Source organism: Ovis canadensis, chromosome 1 (assembly GCF_042477335.2).
Source record: "Ovis canadensis isolate MfBH-ARS-UI-01 breed Bighorn chromosome 1, ARS-UI_OviCan_v2, whole genome shotgun sequence".
Taxonomy (NCBI): Eukaryota; Metazoa; Chordata; class Mammalia; order Artiodactyla; family Bovidae; genus Ovis; species Ovis canadensis.
In genome coordinates, this window is record NC_091245.1 from 262,920,311 (window position 1) to 262,942,522 (window position 22,212).

The 22,212-nt window shown below is 47.5% G+C and overlaps 1 protein-coding gene and 1 long non-coding RNA gene across 5 annotated transcripts in view; one reads left to right on the forward strand and one right to left on the reverse strand.

The window, feature by feature from the left end:
- Positions 1 to 15,567, forward strand: part of B3GALT5 (beta-1,3-galactosyltransferase 5) — a 50,496-nt gene extending 34,929 nt beyond the window's left edge. For 3 of the 4 annotated variants that reach the window (XM_069566140.1, XM_069566148.1, XM_069566157.1), the window contains 2 exons: positions 11,588 to 11,733; positions 12,611 to 15,567. In XM_069566140.1, the coding sequence (XP_069422241.1) occupies positions 12,611 to 13,546 (936 nt within the window). In that variant the 5' untranslated portion in view covers positions 11,588 to 11,733 and the 3' untranslated portion in view covers positions 13,547 to 15,567. Of the gene's footprint in view, positions 1 to 11,587; positions 11,734 to 11,881; positions 12,011 to 12,610 lie in introns of all 4 variants that reach the window. The other variant, XM_069566132.1, reaches the window with a different exon arrangement.
- On the reverse strand, positions 1,146 to 22,212 carry LOC138427074 (uncharacterized). The gene is made up of 2 exons (XR_011251885.1): positions 21,653 to 22,212; positions 1,146 to 3,388 (listed from the first exon to the last, which is right to left on the reverse strand). It is a non-coding gene; the product is annotated as an uncharacterized lncRNA (long non-coding RNA).

The following is a 22,212-nucleotide window of genomic DNA, read 5'->3' on the forward strand; positions in this document are numbered from 1 at the left end:
TTTTTTATTTTGGGGGGACAGAAAGGAGGGTCAGAGTGTCCCTTGCATTGGCTGCTTCTTAAATAACTGTAATTCAAAATAATCCATATGCCATTGAAACATATTTTGGAGTGACCTGCCGTAAGCCCCCCAAAAGTCATGACAGAAGTAATTGCCACCAGACATCCAATGGTTTCCAACCATATTGAGCAGCAGGCATGGTTCTCCCCAGTTGGAGACATAGACACAAGTGGGTAGTATTTAAATACTTTGTCTCAAATAACACTCTCTTGTGATCTAGCCTGATGTGAATAAGATCTTGTGTTTCCAAATTCCTCCATCTTTCCATCCAAGCAGGCTGCCTGAGGTTAACAAAAGAGAACTTTTAAGAATCTGTTCTGCCGCGTCTTAAACTGATCTAAAATGGAAAATGGAGTGCATACTGATTTGGCAATTAATGAAATATTGGAGCATCATCATAGCAACCACACATTTTGATTTGGAAGCCTGCTCTTCATGTCTGGCCAACTGGTATGTTACAGCAGTCTTTCAGGCCAGCAGCCATCCAGGCTTCAGAGTTTGCAGAAAAAGTAAAGCCCAGACTTCCTGGGGTTGTGTTAATCCTGTTTTAAATTTTCTCTTTATTATGGTGTTTTGACTTTAAAAAAGCATCATAATATACAGAAAACCTTTCTAGGGACTTCCCTGGCAGTCCAGTGGTTCAGACTCTGAGCTTCCACTGTGTGGTGAGAGGGGTTCCATCCACATTAGGGAGAGCAATCTGCTTTATCCAGACTCCCGATTCAAATTTTCATGTCATCCAAAACACAGCATCACAGACACAACCAGCATGTCTGACCAGATGTCCAGGCACCTCATGGCTCAGGCAAGCTGACACACACTCATTGCCCTGCAAGAACTGTATTGCTCCCGTAGCTTCAGATGCTGGCTCCCAGCTTTCCTCCAATGGGCTGAGTCTGGACTCTGGCTGGAAGCAGAGAGCTGTGGCCTAGCGTGGGCTTGGGGCAGTTGTAGAGAGCCTCATTCACATGGCTTTATTCAAGTGGTGCCCACTGGTGTTTTCAAAGGGGCCAGCCTAGAGTGGAATTGTTATGCACCGAGCCCGTATCTCCGAACCGACCGAGAGAGCAAGTCCACCACAGTAATGCAAAGGCAAGAAGGGAGTTTATTTCTAGCGTGCTAGGGCCCAAGTCTCATCCAGCACAGTGGAATCCGACAAGAGCCCCGAACAAAGGAGTATGGCGGCTTATATACAGGCAGTTCTTTGTCTCAGTTACAGGAGTAGCTGGCGTTACATGATTGGCCAGGCAGGATGAGCACATGTCCTGTCTCTTTCTGGTAAACATGACTCAGGTCCTAGAGCCCATCGTTTGGTCCCTAACATTCCACCTTGTCCTTAGATCATATAGAGGAATCTTCCTCTCGGTCCTGAGACAGTTTGATATTGTTGCCGAAGCACAAACAGCTGTACTGTATTTATGTGTTCCTTTACAAAGGCTACAAGTCTATTGATAATACATGGGCCAAAGGTAAGCATCAGTAGAAGTACTAGCAGGGGTCCCAGCAAGGTGGAGATTAGGGTGGTCAACCAAGGGGATTGTTGAAACCAAGACTCAAACCATCCTTGTTGAGCCTCACATTCTCATTTACATTGGGCTAGTCCCTCTCTTACTTTGGCCATAGATTCTCTAACTATTTCTGTGTGATCAGCATAAAATCAACACTCTTCTCCTAGGGCAGCACAGAGTCCTCCCTATTGCAGAAAGAGCAGATCTAATCCTCTTCTGTTTTGCAGAACTACTTCAGATAGGGAAGTTAAAGACGATTCCAAATGACTAATAGATTGCTCTATATGGGTGATGTCCTCATCTATGGCCGCTCTCAGGGAGTTAAATCCTTGGCTTTGCAGGGACAAAGCTGTTATTCCTGTTCCGGCCCTGGCTATTCCAAGACCAAACATAGTTGCTATGGTTATGGCAGTAAGAGGTTCCCTCTTGACTTTGTAAGTTCTTTCTTGAGGATTTAGGGTCAATTTTTGGGCCCAGTAATCATATATTGTTTCCTCTGGTTGGTACAGAATCTTTGCACGACTGCTACCATAACACAGAATTTTTCTTTGGGATCAAAGATTGAGCTGTGTAAGCATGGAGTCAGCCCCGTGTGTGAACAGACCCACCATCCTCCCATCCATGGTATTAGCCACCTGACTATGGGCAAGTCCGTAGGCTCAATGACATGCGCACACAGTGGAGACTTCTCTGATAATACCTTGCCCATAAATAACCCTTTCCCCCATACCTCTCTCATTGTAAGGCCTACTTTTCGGTCTCCCCATTGACATTGAGGAGGATCGGTGCCATTGGCCAGGTCGTAAGAGGCGTTGAGGCCTACTGCCTCATAATAAGGGGGAATTAAGTTGTAACATAACCAACAGGATTTAGTTGCCTCAGGATGGGTTTGATTTAAGGTAGCATAAGCTGCCTTTACTAATTTCCATAGTGGATCTGTTTGTCCGAGTTTAGCAAGGGGGCCCGCCTCTGGGTCTTTTGTTGGTCCCTGGGATGTAGGTAGGGAGGTTGTTGGGTAGAGAGTTGCATGGGCCTGTTCAATGGGGTTTGGACCGATACTATACATTTGTACTGGTTCTAAAACTTGACTCACAACAATGATCCCATTATAATACTCCCGATATGGGAACCCGTCAGTTCTGGTCTGAAGCCCCCATGATATCCCATTGACCCAGGCCTTTTCTTTTTTTTGATTTGTCAATGTTAAACCTTATTTTTACCTGGGCAAAGTTATGATCCTTTTCCCAAACGGTGTATGGAGGTATGGGTCCTACAAATGAGAAGTTAAGCAAGTCCCGATTTCCTACATCCCACCGTCTATACCCTGGAGTCTCCGACCCATCATTGGAAGTTACACAGTCCCAAGATTTACAATAAGAGTCCTGTATCCCCCCACAGATCTTCCAGTTATGCCTGGGCACACCTGGACATGCCCAGAATGCATGATTCTGGAGCTTGCCCCTTTTCCAGGGTACATTCACCACCGGCTTAAGGTCAAAATATAAGTCTGGCCACCAAGTATTTGGTGGATGTATTGCGGTGGTGGAGTTAAGCATCTCACATGTTAGTCCATTTTGCAGTTTCCAGGTGATTCTGACGGGTTGGTGCGGGTTTATGCTGGCAGCTTTGGAGCAGAGTAACATGGTCATCCATAAGATGGTCCAGACGAGTTGTCTTGGTCCTTTCGACGACGCCGGAGCTTCAGCCTCAGGGGTTGGACGGGTGCAGAGAAGCTTCCCATTCTTTTTTAGCGTCTTCCTGCTCTGCTGAAGTAGCTGGGCGTACACGGTTGCAATGCACCCAAGGCCCGGTCCGTCGACCTTTAGGGCAGTTGGGGTGGTAAGAAGAACAACATAAGAACCTTTCCATTTGGGTTCTAGTGCCTTGGTTTGGTGCCTTTTGACCCATACCCAATCTCCTGGGCCAATGTCATGTGAGGGAATAGTTTCCTTATTTTGACCTACATGTATTTCCCGGAGCAGTTTCCAGACACGAGAGTGCACCTTGCTTAAGGCCATCAAGGCCTCTTGGAATTGTCCCAACATGGGAGGCGGTAGTTTTTTTTCCTTCAAATATTGGACATACAGGGGGAGGTCTCCCATACAGAATTTTACATGGGGTCAGATTAAGTTGATAAGGAGTATTATGCGCAAGGAAGAGGGCGAAGGGAAGGAGGGTCACCCAGTCCCCGCCAGTCTCTATAGCCAATTTAGTTACAGTTTCTTTTAGGGTCCGATTCATTCTTTCTACTTGCCCTGAGCTCTGTGGACTGTATTCACAATGTAACTTCCATTTAGTCCCCAGGGCTAGGGCAAGGCTCTGAACTATTTGACTCACAAAAGCAGGTCCATTATCAGAGCCGATGGTCACCGGCAGGCCAAACCTGGGAACTATTTCTTCTAAAATCTTTTTCGCCACTATCATCGCGGTTTCTCCCTTTGTAGGAAAAGCTTCCACCCACCCTAAGAAGGTATCCACCAACACTAACAAGTACCGGTAACCATACTTGCCTGGCCTTACCTCGGTGAAATCTATTTCCCAATGTTGCCCTGGTCCTTCTCCCCGATACCTCAGTCCTGCATGTTGTCCTTTTCCTGGCCTCATCTGTTGACACGCCTTACAAGCATGCACTATGTTCTTTACAGTTGTCTGGTGCCGGGGAAATCGCAGGCCCGCAGTTTGAAAGAGCATCAGAGTCTTCTTTTCTCCCAGATGAGTAGACAAGTGTAAATGCTCACATAGTTGCCGTCCCAACTGAGCAGGGAGTATCAAGTAGCCGTCTGAGTCTCGGTACCATCCATCTTCACCTTTTTGAAGGTTGGTGTGTTCTTGGATCCAAGCAAGGTCTGTGGATGAATACTCAGGGGTTGGGGGCAGAGTTCCCATACCTGGAGGTGGAAGTCCGATCACCAACACAGGGATGATGAAATCTTCATCAGCTACTTTTTGAGCTGCCAGGTCTGTGGCATGATTCCCTCATGCTGTGGGGCTGTCACCCTTCTGATGTCCAGGTACGTGTACTATTGACACAGCCCGAGGCATCTGTACAGCCTCTAAAAGTCTACAGATTTCAGGCAAATTTTTAATTTCTTTTCCTTCAGCTGTCAAAAAACCCCTGTTCCCGATATATTGGGCCCTGGATGTGTACCGTGCCAAAAGCATAGCGACTGTCAGTGAAAATAGTTATTCTTTTTCTTTTGGCTCTCTCTAATGCTTGAATCAGGGCAATTAACTCTGCTTTTTGTGCTGAGGCATCCGGGGGAAGGGCCTCTGCCCATATCGTCTGTCCAGAGTCATCTACTACTGCGGCTCCCGCCCGTCTCTGTCCATCTTTCACATAACTGCTGCCATCTGTGAACCATTTTAGCTCACTGTTATCCAATGGAGTATTGGTTAAGTCCTTTCGTATTGCTGTTACCCCGGCCAGTATCTCATCACAATCATGGAGGGGGCTATTTTCCTCCGGATTGGGCAAAAGAGTGGCCGGATTTAGAGTGCAGGGCGTTTGGAAATGAATCCGTGGGGTGTCAAGTAGCAAGACCTGGTAGTGTGTCAAGCGGGCATTAGAAATCCATTTACCTGGGGGTTGCTTTAAAACTCTCTCTATGGCATGAGGAGTGTAGACCAAGAATCTCTGTCCATAAGTCAGTTTATCAGCATCGTGGACTAAGAGCGTGGTGGCCGCGATGATACGGAGGCAAGGTGGCCATCCGGCTGCCACTGGGTCCAGTCTCTTGGAAAGGTAAGCTACAGGTCGCTTCCATGGTCCCCATCTCTGTGTTAGTACCCCTTTTCTTATCCCCCACTTTTCATCTACAAATAATTGGAAAGGCTTAGATGGATCAGGGAGGGCAAGGGCAGGAGCTTTTAGCAAGGCTCACCTGAGCTCTTGGAAGGCCTCTTTCATTGGCTCAGTCCATTTCCAGTCCTTGTTTTCTTTGGTCCCTTCATATAGGGGTCTGGCCTTTTCTGCAAACCCCAAGATCCATAACCGGCAATATCCCACAGTTCCCAGAAATTCTCACTTGTCTAGGGTTAGCCAGCTCAGGGATCTGGAGGATGGTTTCTTTCATAGCCTGTGTTAGCCACCTCTGGCCCTGTTTTATCTTATAACCGAGGTATGTAACCTCTTGCTTGGCAATCTGGGCCTTTTTGGCACTGGCCCTGTAACCTAAAGTCCCCAAGGTTTGGAGAAGGTCACCTGTTGCCTCTTGGCACTCTTTCTCTGTAGCCGCTGCCAGCATAAGGTCATCAACATATTATAATAAAACAATGGTAGGGTGTTCAACCCGATACTCACGGAGGTCTTCGTCCAGGGCCTCATTAAATAACGTGGGCGAGTTTTTGAAACCCTGTGGTAAGCGAGTCCATGTCAGCTGCACAGGGGTCTGACCACCGTCTTCCTGCCATTCGAAGGCAAAGATCTCTTGGCTTGTGGGGGCAAGAGGCAAACTGAAAAAGGCATCTTTTAAATCTAAAACAGTATACCAAATGTAGTTTGGAGGCCAGTTGCTTAGCAATGTATAAGGGTTAGGAACCGTAGGATGAATATCACTTACCCGTTTGTTGACTTCTCATAGATCTTGAACCGGTCTAAAATCAGTTCCCCCAGGCTTTTTCACAGGCAACAGGGGAGTGTTCCATGGGGACCGGCACCTTTTCAGGACCCCAGCGTCTATGAGGCGTTGTGTATGAGGAGTAATTCCTTGTCAAGCCTCTTGACTCATGGGATACTGCCGTACCCTCACCGGGGAAGCACTTGCTTTCAGTTCCACAATGATAGGGGCCTCTGTTTGGCCAGTCCCATTCCTGCTGTTTCAGCCCAGGCCTGAGGGTATCTTTGAACCCATGGTTGTACTTCGGGGCTTATTGTCGCTGGGGCCTCTGGCAAGTAGAATCTATTCATCTTTTAATGTCAGAGACAGGACCTGAAGAGGATGCCCGGTCTCATCTAAAACCGACAATTGTCCGTGGTTGAAATGAATTTAGGCATTCACTTTAGACAGTAAATCCCTTCCCAACAAGGGCGCTGGACACTCAGGTATCACCAGAAAAGAATGGGTTACCTGGTGGGCCCCCAAGTTCACATGCCGTTTTGTAGTCCGTCCATATCGTTTAGTCCCGGCTGCTCCCTGCACCCAGCTACTTTTCTTGGACATGGGTCCATCTTTTTGGTTTAAGACTGAGTATTGGGCTCCCGTGTCCACCATGAAGCCAACCGGTTTCCCCTCCACATTTATAGTTACCCAGGACTCGGGGAGGGGCTTCGAGCCCTGACCCCCCTAGTCGCTATCCTCACCCGTGTAGAGGATATGACTGTCTGGAGAGGGAGTCTCGTTCTTGGGGTTCTTGGGCCCCTCTTTTAGATTTTTCTTGGGGCATTTATCTTTCCAATGTCAAAACTCTTTACAAAACGCACATTGGTTTTTCTCAAGCTTACGCCTTGTCATTTTTTCTTCAGTTTTTGAGTCCAATTTTTTCCCTTTCTGGAACCTGTTTTTGTTTTCAACCCCAGCAAAAAATATCTGGGCCAGGTCTTTTTGATTTTTATGGTTTTCTTCAGCTCTAAATTCTCTTCTAATGCAGTCCTCTCTCTTTTCTGGGGTCTCTCTATGATTAAAAACTCTCTCGGCTGCCCTCACTAGATCTTGCAAGGATTGTTCACTTAACCTCTCTATCTTTTGTAACTTTTTTCTAATATCAGGGGCTGCTTGATTTACAAATGCTAACATAACTGCCGCTCGTGACTCATCTGCCTGTGGGTCCATAGGGGTATACTGTCTAAAAGCTTCCATTATCCTTTCAAGGAAGGCTACTGGCTCTCATTTGGCTCCTGCCTCACTGAATTTATTTTGGCCAAATTAGTTGGCTTCCTGGCGGCCGCTCTAAGGCCGGCCATAAGAGTCTGGCGGTACATTCGGAGACGCTCCCTACCTTCAGCGCGTTCGAAGTCCCAGTTGGGTCGCACCAAGGGGAACCCCTCCTCAATGAGGTTAGGCTGTATTGTGGGCCTCCCATCCACCCCTGGCACATTCTTCCGAGCTTCTGACAGGATCCGCTCACACTCCTCTGTAGTAAAAAGCACCTGTAACAGTTGCTGACAATCATCCCAAGTGGGATTGTGAGTAAAAAGGATAGACTCTAAAAGATCAATAAGACCCTGCGGTTTTTCAGAGAAGGAGGGAGTCTGGGTTTTCCAATTGTACAAATCACTAGTGGAGAAGGGCCAATACTGATATGTCCGCTCTCCACCCTCTCTGGCTGGCCCTGCCCGGACCGGAAATGCGTGAATGGTGGAGGAGGGGACTTCTGGGTCTTCTTCCGCTACGCTGGCCATTTCCCTTGTTCTTCCCTGAGTTCCCTGGGTGGGGCCCCCTTCTCTGGGAGGAGCTGAAAGCTCGGTTCTCCTCCTGGCTTCTCCTGATGAAACCTGTGGAACCTGTGGAAGCAAGGGCAGATGTGGATCCGCATACGTGGGTGGGAACAATTCGGTCTCCAGATCTATCAGATTAGGATACAGAGAAGATTCCTGGAAGACCGGCTTTGGTCAATTCTCGTCCTTTTTTCCTTCTTTTTCTTCGGAAGCCTTCATGACTAGCACCTGTGGGCTTGGCGAGGTTGGAGTTGGGGAAGAGGGACGGGGAGGTTTAGAAGGAGTGAGAACAAAGGGTTTAAGCCATTCTGGCGGGTTTCTCACTAGATCCTGCCAGACCAGAATGTAGGGAGTCTGATCTGGGTGCCCGGCAGGACTAGGAGTAAGCACCCTCTCTTTAACTGCCTGGATAATTTGGGGATTGAAGGTTCCCTCTTGTGGCCATCTGATGTCAAAGGTGGGCCACTCAGCGGAACAGAAAGTCACCAGTTTGCTCTTCTTCACCAGTAACAAAAGATTCTGAGCTCTAGACTTGAAATCAGAGAAGTGGTTAATCATAAGAGATAAAGGAGTAGAAGTTGTTTGTCCCATGATCACAGAAAAGTACATTGGGAGCCAACAGAGCACACAAAGAGCAACGCAGACACCACAAATAGACAAACAGATAATAAACGCAAGGTGGCCACCGACAATGCACTCAGTCTTACCTGCAGGGTGTTCACAGAGCCAGCCGCCTCCCCAGCACGATACCGGGCCTTGGCCTTACACCGGACTTAATCCAGTAACCAGAGCCAGCCACCTCCCCAGCACAATACCGGGCCTTGGCCTTACACCGGACTTAATCTAGTAACCAGAGCCAGCTGCCTCCCCAGCACGATACTGGGCCTCAGCCTTACACTGGACTTGCCTCTGCACTTCACACCCAGATGCCTCCCCAGTACGATACTGGGCCCCGGACTTAATCTGGGCTTCTACAACGTTAGCACCAGTGCTCAGAGCTCTTATCTCCTAACGAGGTTACTCCCTTCTACCAGGAGAGTTGTCCTCCCCAGTGGGATGGAGATCCCGGACGAGCCCCCAAATGTTATGCACCGAGCCCGTATCTCTGAACCGACCGAGAGAGCAAGTCCACCACAGTAATGCAAAGGCAAGAAGGGAGTTTATTTCTAGCGTGCTAAGGCCCAAGTCTCATCCAGCACAGTGGAATCCGACAAGAGCCCCGAACAAAGGAGTATGGTGGCTTATATACAGGCAGTTCTTTGTCTCAGTTACAGGAGTAGCTGGCGTTACATGATTGGCCAGGCAGGATGAGCGCATGTCCTGTCTCTTTCTGGTAAACATGACTCAGGTCCTAGAACCCGTCGTTTGGTCCCTAACAGAATCACCTGGGACATACTAAAATGCAGATTCCTGGGTTCCAGACCTGCTTTATATGAGTCTGTGTGGGATGTAATTTTTTCTTAAAAAGCAATTTATTTTATCAAAATAAATATAGTTTTATATAGTTGATTTACAATGTTATATTAATTTCCACTGTCCATTGAAGTGACGCAGCTTTACCTGTATATACATTCTTTTTTGTATTCTTTTCCATTACAGTTTATCACAGGATATTGGATATAGTTCCCTGTGCCATACAGTAGGACCTTGTTTATCCATTCTGTATATGATAGTTAGCATCTGCTAATCCCAAACTCGTCTGTCCTTCCCCATACCCCTTCCCCTTTGGGAACTCTGTGTCTGCTCTCGACATCCATGAGTCTGTTGCTGTGTCATAGATAAGTTCACTTGTATCATATTTTGCATTCTAGATATAAGTGATATTGGATGATATTTATCTTTTTCTTCCTGACTTACTTCACTTCACCTCTAGGTCCATCGATATTGCTGTAAATGGCATTATTTCATTTTTTTTTTTAAAGGAATGGAAGCTTTGATCCTGCATTTTTAACCAGCCTCTTGGGAGATTCTTATACCTGAGTTTGAGAGCCTCTGGGTTGTTCAGGCTGCACGTTGCTTGTTCTTTCTTGCTTTCCCCACAATGCCCTTCTGCTCTCCAAAGGCCTGGGGGATGGTGAGAGTCTTCTCAGATGTATGAGGATGACGGCTCTGGAGCAGGTGTGCTGAAGGTGAAACCCAGCCCTCTGAATGTGAGGGCTGTCCTCTCACTGTCCTCTGTGAGTCCTGGGGCTGGGATTCCCATCCCTGTTCCCACCTGTCATGTCACACCTGCCCTTCAAGAATGAGCTTAAATACCACATCTTCCTCGTGGTCTATCCAGCAGGCTGGACAGTTCTCTTTCCTTTGAGGTCACAGGCCCCTTGGTTGTGTGCTTCAGCCCCAGGCACTCTCTCTGGCCTCAGAGTGGACCATTGCTGTCCATTCCAGATCTTTCCCTTCAGCAGGTGGTCCTCCCACCAGCCCCCTAAACTTAACTTTCCAGAGCATCCCCTTGGCTTCCCAGCCCTTGGGCTGTGGACTTCTGATGCCTTTGTCTCTGCAAAGTAAAACGTTTGGAGAGCATGCTTCTTGGTCTCTGCACTGTGGGCAGAAAGTTTCTTCCAGCTGCACATGAAAACAAACAGCCCCAGCGAGCTTTGGCCAGTTGGATGGTCAGGCGTGGTGCTCATCCTGCCCCTTGGATGCTGAGCATCCCTCCCTGGGACTGAGATTCATATGGAAGGTCCCAGGAAAGGGCACAGGATGGGGGATGAGAACCGAGGGTTACTATTGAGACAACTGCTGAGGAAGAGCAGACTTATCCGAGAAAGGCAGCAAAATTGAGAAAGAGCATCTTTTGCCTGCATTGGCTTTTATGTTTCTTTCTAAAGCATACTGCAGTAGAAAATGCAATTTGGTTTCCCTTCCCCGTTCCCCCACCAAAATAGACTACATATCCTAGCCCTGCAAGTACAGCCTCACAAAGAAAGGAACAGACTTCTTAGCCTCTTACAGCATCAGCTCAGCATCGTTCTCAAAGTCCATTTGCCTCCTGGGGTGATTTCTTTGAAGTCGGTGGGGGCTCCAGCTGATTACAAGCTCCATGGGGGACCCAGGAGAAATGGAGCTGGATTAAGGTGACCTCCAGAGAGTCGGCTAGTTGTTTCATTTCTTTTATGGGGAATGTATTTGGAACAGATTCTTCCTTAATGAAATTTCAAAGTACTCTTTTGCTGTCAAAATAACTGACCCTTTCTTTGTTTCACACAGTGGGTTTCTTTTCTTGCCCTTTGTCCGCTTATCCAGCATGATATTCTGAAAACACAGACATTGAGTTGAGAATTGATGTGTTTCCTCCCTATGTTAAGCCTTTAAACATCAGCCATGGACTCTATTATGTGACTGTAACTGACTTAGTTGTCTGCTGTGTCTCCTTAAAAAGTTCTGGAATGCTGTCCTAACCCATTAGGCTAAAAGGATTTTCAGATATTTGAATGCTCTTATTATTGCCAACAGAGCAAACATGTGATGGCATGTGTCTTGATTGGACCATTTTACAGATGAGAAAAGTGAGGCTGGGGAATAATGTCCTATCGATGAGTAGTGCATGGGCACTATGGCAAATGCTTCAGCACAGCAAATAGTAAAGAGCTGCTGCTGAGGCATGAGCAATGTGAATGACATTGGTCTTGGTTTTTCCTCATAGGGCTTCCCGAGGAAGAGAATCATCATTTTCCGGCAAACAAACCAAGCCCAAGACCTAACTGTGCTGAATGACATATGCTGACAGCTCTTGGAATCTACCCTTTGACTTAGCTTTCAAACAAGAGGTTCATCTTACCCAGGAAAAGGGTGAGTTATTTGCTTTCTTAATGTTATAATGCTGACGTGGATGATCCTGGATTTGTGGAGAATAAAAGAGACAGGTGAGCAAAAGAACATGTGTGCATGTATAGTTGCTTTAGTCATGTCTGACTCTGTGCGAACATATGGATTTTAGCCTGCCAGACTTCTCTGTCCATTGGATTCTCCAGGCAAGAATACTGGAATGGGTTGCCATGCCTTCTTCCAGGGGATCTTCCCCACTCAGGGATCGGACCCATGTCTCTTATATCTCCTGCATTGGCAGGTGAGTTCTTTACCACTAGTGCCACCTGGGAAGTCCAGTGAAAGAATAGATTTAAAAAGTAGCCAAAAAAAAAAAAAAAAGCCACTGCTTTGCGTGAATGGAATTCCAAGGTAGTTGTGCACATTGAAGACTGGTCTTGCTTCTTTCTGGGAGGGATGAAACGGTGTTTAAATCAGTCAAAGAAGAGAGCCAGGTGTCTGTACATTTGGGTCTAGGACATGTGCTTTCCAGCCTTGCAGGTTCTCTAGCTAGATGCCAGAATGGAGTCAGAGAAGGGCAGAACTGGAAGGACAGACCTAGTGAGCCATGTGGTTCCATGTCCTTCCAGATCAGGGATCCGAGACTCCCACCATGAAGGAGCCAGGACCGCTGCCTGGTTCCTGTGGTCCCGATCTTCCACCAGGGAGTGAGAGTTGGTGGCACTCATCTCTGCCTCCCTGTGGAATCTCATCACTCCACTTGTGTCTGCAACAAGACTCCAGGGTTTCTAAAACTTGAGCCATGAAGCATGGGTCTCATCTCGTCCCCCATCTCAGCCACCCAGGGCAAAGCTATCCTCCTGCTTTTTGAGGTCTAACCATTTGATTGTTTTTCTTTCAGATGGCTTGCATGAAGATGAGATGGGTATATATTTCCCTGGTGGTCCTGGGAGCCTTTTGTCTGTATTATAACCTGGAGGATCTGAATCCTTTTAAAGGAGAACCAATGATTTTCAAGAATGAACTTGGGGACTTCCTTCAGCTCCCAGATATAGACTGCAGGCAGGATCCCCCCTTCCTTGTACTGCTGGTGGCTTCATCTCATGAGCAGTGGTTTGTCCGCTTGGTCATCCGGAGCACGTGGGGAAGAGAAATGATCATAAAGGGAAAGCGGATAAAAACATTCTTTCTCCTGGGAACCTCTCCCAGTAAACACGTCTCAAGAGAAGTGGCCGAGGAGAGCCAGAAGTTTCGTGATATCATCCAGAAGGACTTCACAGATGTTTATTTCAATCTGACCCTGAAGACCATGATGGGGATGGAGTGGGTCTACAGCTTTTGTCCACAGACGACTTTCGTGATGAAAACCGACTCTGACATGTTTGTCAATATCTACTATCTGACCGAACTGCTCCTGAAGAAAAACAGAACAACTCGGTTTTTCACCGGCTTCCTAAAACTGAACGAGTATCCCATCAGGAAACGGTTCAATAAGTGGTTTGTCAGTAAGTACGAATATCCATGGGACAAGTACCCGCCCTTCTGCTCCGGCACTGGCTACGTTTTCTCCAGTGATGTGGCCGGTGAGGTGTACCATGTTGCCAATAGCGTGCCCTTCATTAAACTGGAAGATGTCTTTGTGGGGCTCTGCCTGAAAAGACTGGAGATCAGGCTGGAGGAACTTCACTCCGAGCAGACTTTCTTCCCTGATGGGTTACCGTTCACCACCTGCCGTTATAAGAAGATTGTGGCTTCCCATCATATCAAGCCGCGAGACATCCTGAGGTACTGGCAGGCTCTGGAAGGCTCCCTGCAAGAAGAGTGTCCAGATAACTGAGGGGAGCCTAGAAGTGCCTGTGGACCACTGCGGTGATGGCTTTCGAAAGAACTTTGATGGTGTGGCTGAGACTCCCCAGGTCAGGGAGGGAGCGAGGAAGGAAGAGGCAGAACACAAGGTCCTGCAGCCTTCCCCATCTGAATGGAAATGCCACCACGGATGAAGCCCCATTTGGTACCCAAGCCATAACAGACACCATCTCTTGAGCACCTACCCTGTGGCACTAACTGCTGTGCAGCTGCATCTTCTCCTGTCAGAGGATAGCAACAAGGAGACAGCAGCTTAGAGGGGGATGGGGACCTGTCTCAAGGATGACAGCCGGCAGACACCAGAGCGAGGGTGAGAACCCAGTGTCGTCAGATCCCAGGTGGCAGCCTCTGTCTCAGTCCACCCTTGTGAGCTGCCTCCTGGGAGAGGATGGTGGTGGTGGGGGCTTCAAGGGGGACCTTGCTGCTGGCATCCTTTGGTCCCTTGTAAGAATCCCCTCCTCCTCCTCAAGTCCCATTCTTGTGCTTTTTTGTGCAGAGACTGGGGTGAACCAATGCCCCCCATCCCTCTGGTGCCTAGTTCCCTGTGTTCATGATGAGTCTGGCTGGCCTGAGACCCTGTTAGCAGCTTGGCACTCAACTCACTACAAAGACATTGCTGCAGTGGCTGCAGTTCTACCCCCTGGGAAACACCCAGTTCCGGATAGAAACCAGTCTTTAGAAGCCAGACTCAGCTCAGAAATCACTGTGAAGCTTGGCCTGCTGTACAGACCTGTTGGCCCTTCTGCTGAGTGGGGGATCCCTGAGAGCACAGCGTTTCTTCCCTGCTGTCCGTGGTGACCCCGTCTGTTGGCTCCATCTGTCCTTGGTCTGCACTTCAGGTCTCCAAGTGCACACTGGAGGATGGTTGAATGCATCATCCATGAAGGATGCTGGGAGCTTTTCTGGGAACTGGGAATGATTTAAGTCAAGACCTTCTCAAATGGCCCTTGGGATATTGAACACTGAACTGAGTCCTGGTCCAAGGTGCGTCTCCCTGAGTGCGTGTCCGAAACCCAATCCCAGCTCAGCGTCACTGCATTCCTCAGATGGCCAAGGAACAGCTGCATTTTGTGATGTGGACTTTAGTATGCATCTCCTGGGGGTTTGGAAGAGCCTGTTCTGCAGGGTTGTGTGGAAACAAAACACTTTTTTTTTGTCAGGATCTGGCCATTCAGCCACTGTCACATGACATACAAAGCCACCTTGCTCCCAATCTCCAGGAGGATCGGTTCTTACTTTCTACTTTATTGTACCAAACTTTAGCAGCACTCAGAGCCGAGGCCTCACATGGCTGTGAAACTTACAAATGTTGGACGAAGCTCTGACCTGAACACGGGAAGAGGTGTCTGCTGCAGAATGGTCACAGCCGGGTTGATCTGCAAAGTGGCATCTTATTTTGCGCAACGTTTCTTGTTTCCAGATGGAGCTGCTTCTTGGCGAATGTGTTTTCTTATCCCGGCTTCTCTGAATGTGCTGGGTCATGTTCAGAAAAGCTACCTTCTCAGGTGGGAAAATCAGGGACTGAGCTTGTTTTCTGAAGCCTGGATTTAGCAGGGCCAGTCCTCAGTCCCGTGGGACAGACTCCCTCTGATTTGGGAGATAACGGTGGGCTTTGGGCTTTGAGGGTGAAGGAGTCTTTGGCAATAGGGCTGTGTCTGTGTTTAGATGTCCACCTTGTCTGGTGTGCGTGTCCGTGTGGCCACTGGGCTGGGAGGGGAGGTTCATCTCACTCAGGATCTGGTCTCAGCACCTGCCCAAAGCCCTCGCCATTGGAGCTCAAGCACACACTCGGCTCCACCCTCTGTGTCCTCTGAAACAGCTTTCTGCAAAACACATCCCTTGCCCCCCATCCCCAATTCTATTTCTTTATATAATGAAGACCTTTTATACCCTAAGGAAAAACATGTTTTGTGACTACAGAACTTGAAGGGATCTTTGAGCTCATTTGTTCTGGTATTTACAAAGGATGAAAATAAAGCTCAAAGAGACCCAGAGGCTTGCCCAAGACTTCACAGCTTGTTTGTCGTGGAATGCAGGCTCCAGCCAGAGGTGTAGTCTGTGCTGCTGTCTTGCTTGTATGTGAGAGTGAGAAACTGTGAAAGTGCAAATGAGGAGGCAAAGTGAGGCCTCTGGGCGCTTCCAATAGCACCCAGTGTGAATTTAAAAATGGGATTGGAGAGGAGGCCAGGCTGGTATCTTCACTCACAGGTCCAGGGAGGAACAGTGCTGATGTGTGCTCAGGTGTGTGTGCTCAGTTGCTAAGTCATGTCTGACTCTTTGTGATCCCAGTAACTGTAGCCCACCAGACTCCTCTGTCCATGGAATTCTCCAGGCAAGAATACTGGAGTGGATTGCCATGCCTCCTCCAGGGGGTCTTCCCCATCCAGGGATCTAACTCTCATCTCCTGCATCTCCTGAATGGGTAGCAGGGTTCTTTACCACCGACACACCTGGGAAGTCCATGACACTGATGGCCAAGGCTAATTGCCAGGCACCGAGATAAGGGCTTCACAAGTATTACTTCCTTAAATGCTCACAACTACTCCCCGGGAGGTGACTACCCACTTTCCTGCTTTTCAGTTCAGTTCAGTCACTATCGTGTCCAACTCTTTGCAACCCTATGGACTGCAGCAGGCCAGGCTTCCCTGTCCATCACCATCTCCTGGAGCTTGCTCAAATTCAGGTCTATCGAGTCAGTGATGCGATCCAACCTTCTTTACAGGTGAGGTAACCGAGCCATGAAATTAAAAGGTGCTTACTCCTTGGAAGGAAAGTTATGACCAACCTAGATAGCATATTCAAAAGCAGAGGCATTACTTTGCAGACTAAGGTCCGTCTAGTCAAGACTATGGTTTTTCCTGTGGTCATGTATGGATGTGAGAGTTGGACTGTGAAGAGGGTTGAGTGCCAAAGAATTGATGCTTTTGAACTGTGGTGTTGGAGAAGACTCTTAAGAGTCCCTTGGATTGCAAGGAGATCCAACCAGTCCATTCTGAAGGAGATCAACCCTGGGATTTCTTTGGAAGGAATGATGCTAAAGCTGAAACTCCAGTACTTTGGCCACCTCATGCAAAGAGTTGACTCATTGGAAAAGACTCTGATGCTGGGAGGGATTGGGGGCAGGAGGAGAAGGGGACAACAGAGGATGAGATGGCTGGATGGCATCACTGACTTGATGGACGTGAGTTTGAGTGAATTCCGGGAGATGGTGATGGACAGGGAGGCCTGGCATGCTGCGATTCATGGGGTCGCAAAGAGTCGGACACCACTGAGTGACTGAACTGAACTGAGTTGAACCAGGGCAGAGAGTGTGAACAGCTAGCTCAAGGTCACATAGCTGAAGTGTTCTTGGGAGCACCACACGTGTTGGTCACAATCAGCACTGCCTCCCCTAGACAGTCAGTTGGACTGAGGGATGCAGTCAGTGTTCAGAAGGAGGCAGGTGCCTCCTACCTTGCGGGCTCAGGCTGCACGTCTGGCCCTTCCACAGACTTCCCACACCACACACCCCCTCCCCTTAGGACATGAACCCCAAGTCTGCCGCTGGGCTGGAGACTGTACAGAGGAACCAGAGGGGCTCCCATAGGACCAGCCTCTCCACTCTGGGGCTTGATTCCCCGCTCTTCTAACCTCTGCAGAGCAAGCCCCTTGCTCAGGTTGTACTTTCATCCTCGCTGTGTTTTTCCCTTCTGCCAACTCAGCCCCCACACACCCAGAGGCTGTTGTTTCTGATCTTCCAAACCATCATTAAGCCCGTTCCCTTCACTGCCCCATGTCTGCTCCTTTGGCTCTTCTGCCCGAGACAGTTTTCCATATTTGTCCTCCTAAATTCGTTTCCTCTTCATCTGAAATCCCCTCTAATCAGACTCTGGTGCCTGGCTCCACAAGATGGTTCTCGCTGAAGTCACTTATGGCCTGAGATGTGGGTTCCAAGGTCAGGTCTCTGTCCTCATTCTGCCACCTGCACTGCTGGTCTTGCCTGCTTCTGGGGCACTGGACACTCTGGACTCTCCTTCTCGCTGGTCCCTCCTTTGCTCATTCCATCTCTTCATTCTGCCTTGGCCTCATTTATTTCCCCTTGTACTCCGGTGGTCTCATCCAACCCCATGGATTAAAATATCCTCTTGTGCCAAGGGTGCCCATTTATCTCTAGCCTGGGGCTCTCTCTTGCTCTCCAGCCTCATAAATTTCATGGCCTACTTGACATCACAAAGTGAGCAAATATGCAACTGAATTTGTCCTGAACTGTCTCCCCCAACTCCTGATCCACACTGCCTGCAGCCTTCACTTCCTCGGGTAATGACCCTTCCACCCTTCTGTCTTTGCTGTTGTTCAGTCACTAAGTTGTGCCCAACTCCTTGCGACCCCTTGGACTGCAGCATTCCAGGCTTCCCTAGCCTTCACTATCTCCTGGAGTTTGCTTAAACTTGTGTCCATTGAGTCAGTGATGCCATCCAGCCATCTCATCCCTGCCCTGCTTCTCCTCCTGCCCTCAATCTTTCCCAGCATCAGAGTCTTTTCCAATGAGTTGGCTCTTCCCATCAGGTGGCCAAAGTATTGGAGCTTCAGCTTCAGCATCAGTCCTTCCAATGAATATTCAGGACTGATTTCTTTTAGGATTGACTGGTTTGATCTCCTTGCAGTTCAAGGTACTCTCAAGACTCTTCTCCAGCACCACAATTGGAAAGCATCAATCCTTCAGTGCTCAGCCTTCATTATGGTCCATCTCTCACATCCATACATGACTACTGGAAAAAGCATACCTTTGACTAGATGGACCTCCGTTGGCAAAGTGATGTCTCTGCTTTTTAATATGTTGTCTAAGTTTGTCATAGCTTTTCTTCCAAGGAGCAAGGGTCTTTTAATTTCATGGCTGCAGTCACCATCTGCAGTGATTCTGGAGCCCAAGAAAATAAAGTCTGTCACTGTTTCCATTGTTTTCCCATCTATTTACCATGAAGTGATGGGATCGGATGCTGTAATCTTCATTTTTTGAATGTTGGGTTTTAAGCCAGCTTTTTCACTCTCCTCTTTCGCCTTCATCAAGAGGCTCAAGTCAGACACTTTGAAGGCATCTGTGACTCCTCTCTCTCAGCCAGTGCATTGGCTGTGCCTTTGTTTTATATCCAGAAGCCAATCACTGCCTCCACCTGCCCCCGCCCCAAGCCCCCATCATCTGGGACTTGTGTCCCTGCAGTAGCTTCTGCCTGGGCTCTTGGCCTCCATCGTTGCATCCTCTTCATCTGTTTCCTGAGCAGCATCCAGACTGCTCCTTTGAAAATATGGACCAGAGCATCTCACTTCTCTGCTCTAAACCCATCTCTGAGGAAACCCTCCAATGATGTCCCATCTTTTAAATCATTGTCTGCCTATGTTATCTCCTTTCTTCCTCCCTTCCTGCCCTCCCCTCACTTACTCTGGCCTCCCTGAAAGGGAGTACTGTTCCAGCCACACTGGCCTTCTTGCTCTTCCTGGAATGTCCCAGGCACACTCTAATGACCTCAGGGCCTCTGCCAGGGTCACCCTTTCCTTGGACAGTCTCATGGCCCATTTCTTTGCTTCTTTAATGCCTTTGGCCATACATCATCCCTTCTTTAAGAGCCTCATCCTGACCGCTTTCTATGGAATTGCAACTCATCCCACCTGGTGCCCCCTTGCCTTGTTATATTGTTTCATTGCACTGATCAATTTCTAACGAGTATAGCATATTTACTTATTATCATGCATCTATTTTGGTTATTGTTTAGAGTTTGCTCCAGTTGAACAAAAGCTTTGTGCAAGAATGGTTCTTTGTTTTCGCCACTGATATACCTTACATTCCTAGCACAGTTCCTGGTACAGTCTATACTCAATAAATATTTGCTGAATGGACATGTGATGACCTTTGTGGCCATTTTAAGGTAATCTTAAAGGGAAAGCAGGGAGCCTCAACTAAAAGGTGAAGGAGTTCTAAAATGTAGCCAACACTATGGATCCAATATGTAGTTCCAGTATCATTCAGTAAATGGGATGCTGAAATCCTATTTTTGCTGAAATCCTATTTTTACAGAAAATTAGGACCTGAAAACCAGGACCTGAAAACCTAGAAATGCTATATAGTAGTGCTTCTTGACTTCATGTCCTCTCCTTTTACGGAACAGGAAATCTCTCACACTGAGAAGCAAATAAAATTCTATAATGTACTTTGTGTGCCTGCCCACATCCTTCAACCCCATCTTATCTCATCTACAATCTCATTCCATTGCTGGTGGTGGTTTAGTTGCTAAGTCATGTCTGACTCTTGCCACCCCATGGACTGTGGCCCCCTAGGCTCCTCTGTCCATGGGATTTTCCAGGCAAGAATACTGGAAAGGGTAACCATTCCTTTCTCCAGGGGATCTTCCTGATCTAGGCCTTGAGACTGGGTTTCCTCTGGTGTAGGCAGATTCTTAACCTACTGAGCCACCAGGGAGGTCCTCCTGTTTTCACAATTGTGGAAATTTACTTCTTTTTCTCAACTGCATCTGACTTTTACTTCTAGGAGAATGACAACAATAAACCAAGTTGTCAGGAAATAGACCTCATTTCTAAAAATGGTGACAGCTGGAACAGAAGGTACAAAGGCAGTTTCAGATGAAGGTAGAATTGCTGGGCTTCCAAACTTCAAGAGGTTTTAGGGCTCATCCCTTTAGTTTACATGTGAAAATCAAGATTTGTAGAATTAGAGCTTCAAGGCAGCACTCAGAGGGGTGCTGACCCTCAGTCTGATGCTACACCCACTGTTGTGTCCTGCCTTTTTCCTTCTTATGTACTTAATTCCTGTTGTCTTAAAGCACACCACTGCAGCAACAGTGCACTCTATAAAAAAGGGAGGAAGGAAAACTCCAAACCAACAAAACTCACCAGACCTCCTCTACTGGAGTTCCCCAGTAGCACCTGCTCCCAGACATTCCCCAGGTGCATCTAAAAGGCACGTCAAAAGCACATTCCTCAGTCTCCTGCCCCCAAGCCCCGTTTTCCCCTGGAGTTTCCAGTTGCAGGGGATGTTGTCATCGACCATCCGCTCTTTCAGTTCTGTGACTCCCCTCTGCTCTCTGCTGCCCTGCCGTGCCTGTTGGTCGCCGATCCCTGTGGTTTGGACACCATCTCTCCATGTCCATCATTGAAGCCTCAGTGCAGGCCACCATCTTGGGTCAGCTGGCCTCGCAAAGCATGTTTCTAACTGATCTCACAGATCTAATCACTGTGCTTTCCAACCTCTCTTCCACTTTACAGCCAGAGTAATTTAAAAAAACTTTACTGGAGTATAATTGATTTGTGTGTTAGTTTCAGATGTACAGCAAAGTCATATATATATATATATATATATATATATATATATATGTTTTCTTTTTCAGATTCTTTTCCATCATAGGTTAATATGAAATGTTGACTCTAGTTCCCTGTACTCTACAGTATGTTCTTGTTGTTTATTTTCTTTATGCTGGTGTGTGTCTGCTAATCCCAAACTCCTAATTTACCCACCCCCCCCACCCCCCACCTTCCCCTTTGGTAACCATGAGTTTGTTCTCTAAGTCTGTGAGTTTATTTGTTTCATAAATAAGTTCATTTGTATCATTTTTTTTTTAGATTCCACATATAAGTGATATCCTTTGACTTCCTTCACTTAGTGTAATATTCTCTAGATCTATCCATTTTGCTGTGACTAGAGTAAATTTTTTTTTTTTTTGAAAAGATGATCTGATTAGGAAACTCCAAGACTCAGGGAAGCTGAACAATTCCCCCCAGGGAATTCTGTCCTCTTGTCCATGAGCTTCTGGCTGTTTTAGAGATCAGCCTGGTGACCCTAACTCCTGCTGGGCACCATAGCAATGTTCCACTGATTCCTGAAGGCTGGCATAAAGTGCTAACATGCACTTTTAAAACAAAACAAATTAATTTTCATGGGAGTTTTTGGATCCTCTTGAATGTGGCTACTCTGGGGGTGGGGCTGCCTGGGTTTGAATTTTACCTCCCTCTCTCACTCAAGAAGCAAGTCACTTATCTTGACTTCCTTTCTTTTTCCCCATCTGAAAAATGCGACAATAGTTGTTCTTACCTCACAGGGTTATTGTGTTGGTCAAGATGATGTGTGTGAATTGATCGGTAACTTGAATAGTTCTGCTGAAGGTCAGTGTCTGGACTTGGATTTTGGTGCATTTTATAATGATCTGTGGGCCGATCAAGACATCTTTGGGGTGAGTCTTTAAGACTGTTCAGCTCTGGCTCCTCTCTGTCCTTCTGATGTTCCCTGGCACTCCTGAAGTTCTTCTGTCCGTTGTGTTCTTCAGCATTGCAGAGTACAGTGTTTCTGACTCAGTTCATTCAAAAGGTGTGATAGCCTGAACAAGTGATAAACAAATGGAGTGGAGGTGCCTTTGAGGTTATCTGCAGTCTAAAAAATAGCCTCCTTTTTCCAGATAAGAAAACCAAGACTCAGGAAAGTGGAGTGACTTTGCCAAGTCCTTCAATTAGCAGCATCTCCAGGAGCAGAAACCAGCATCAGAAAGCTCATGTCAGCCCTTCATTCATCTGTTTATTCATGCTGGGCAAATATGGTCAGTGGTTTTTACAAGACACCAGGAATGAAGGTCAAGCTGAGGTTCACGGCCATGGGTT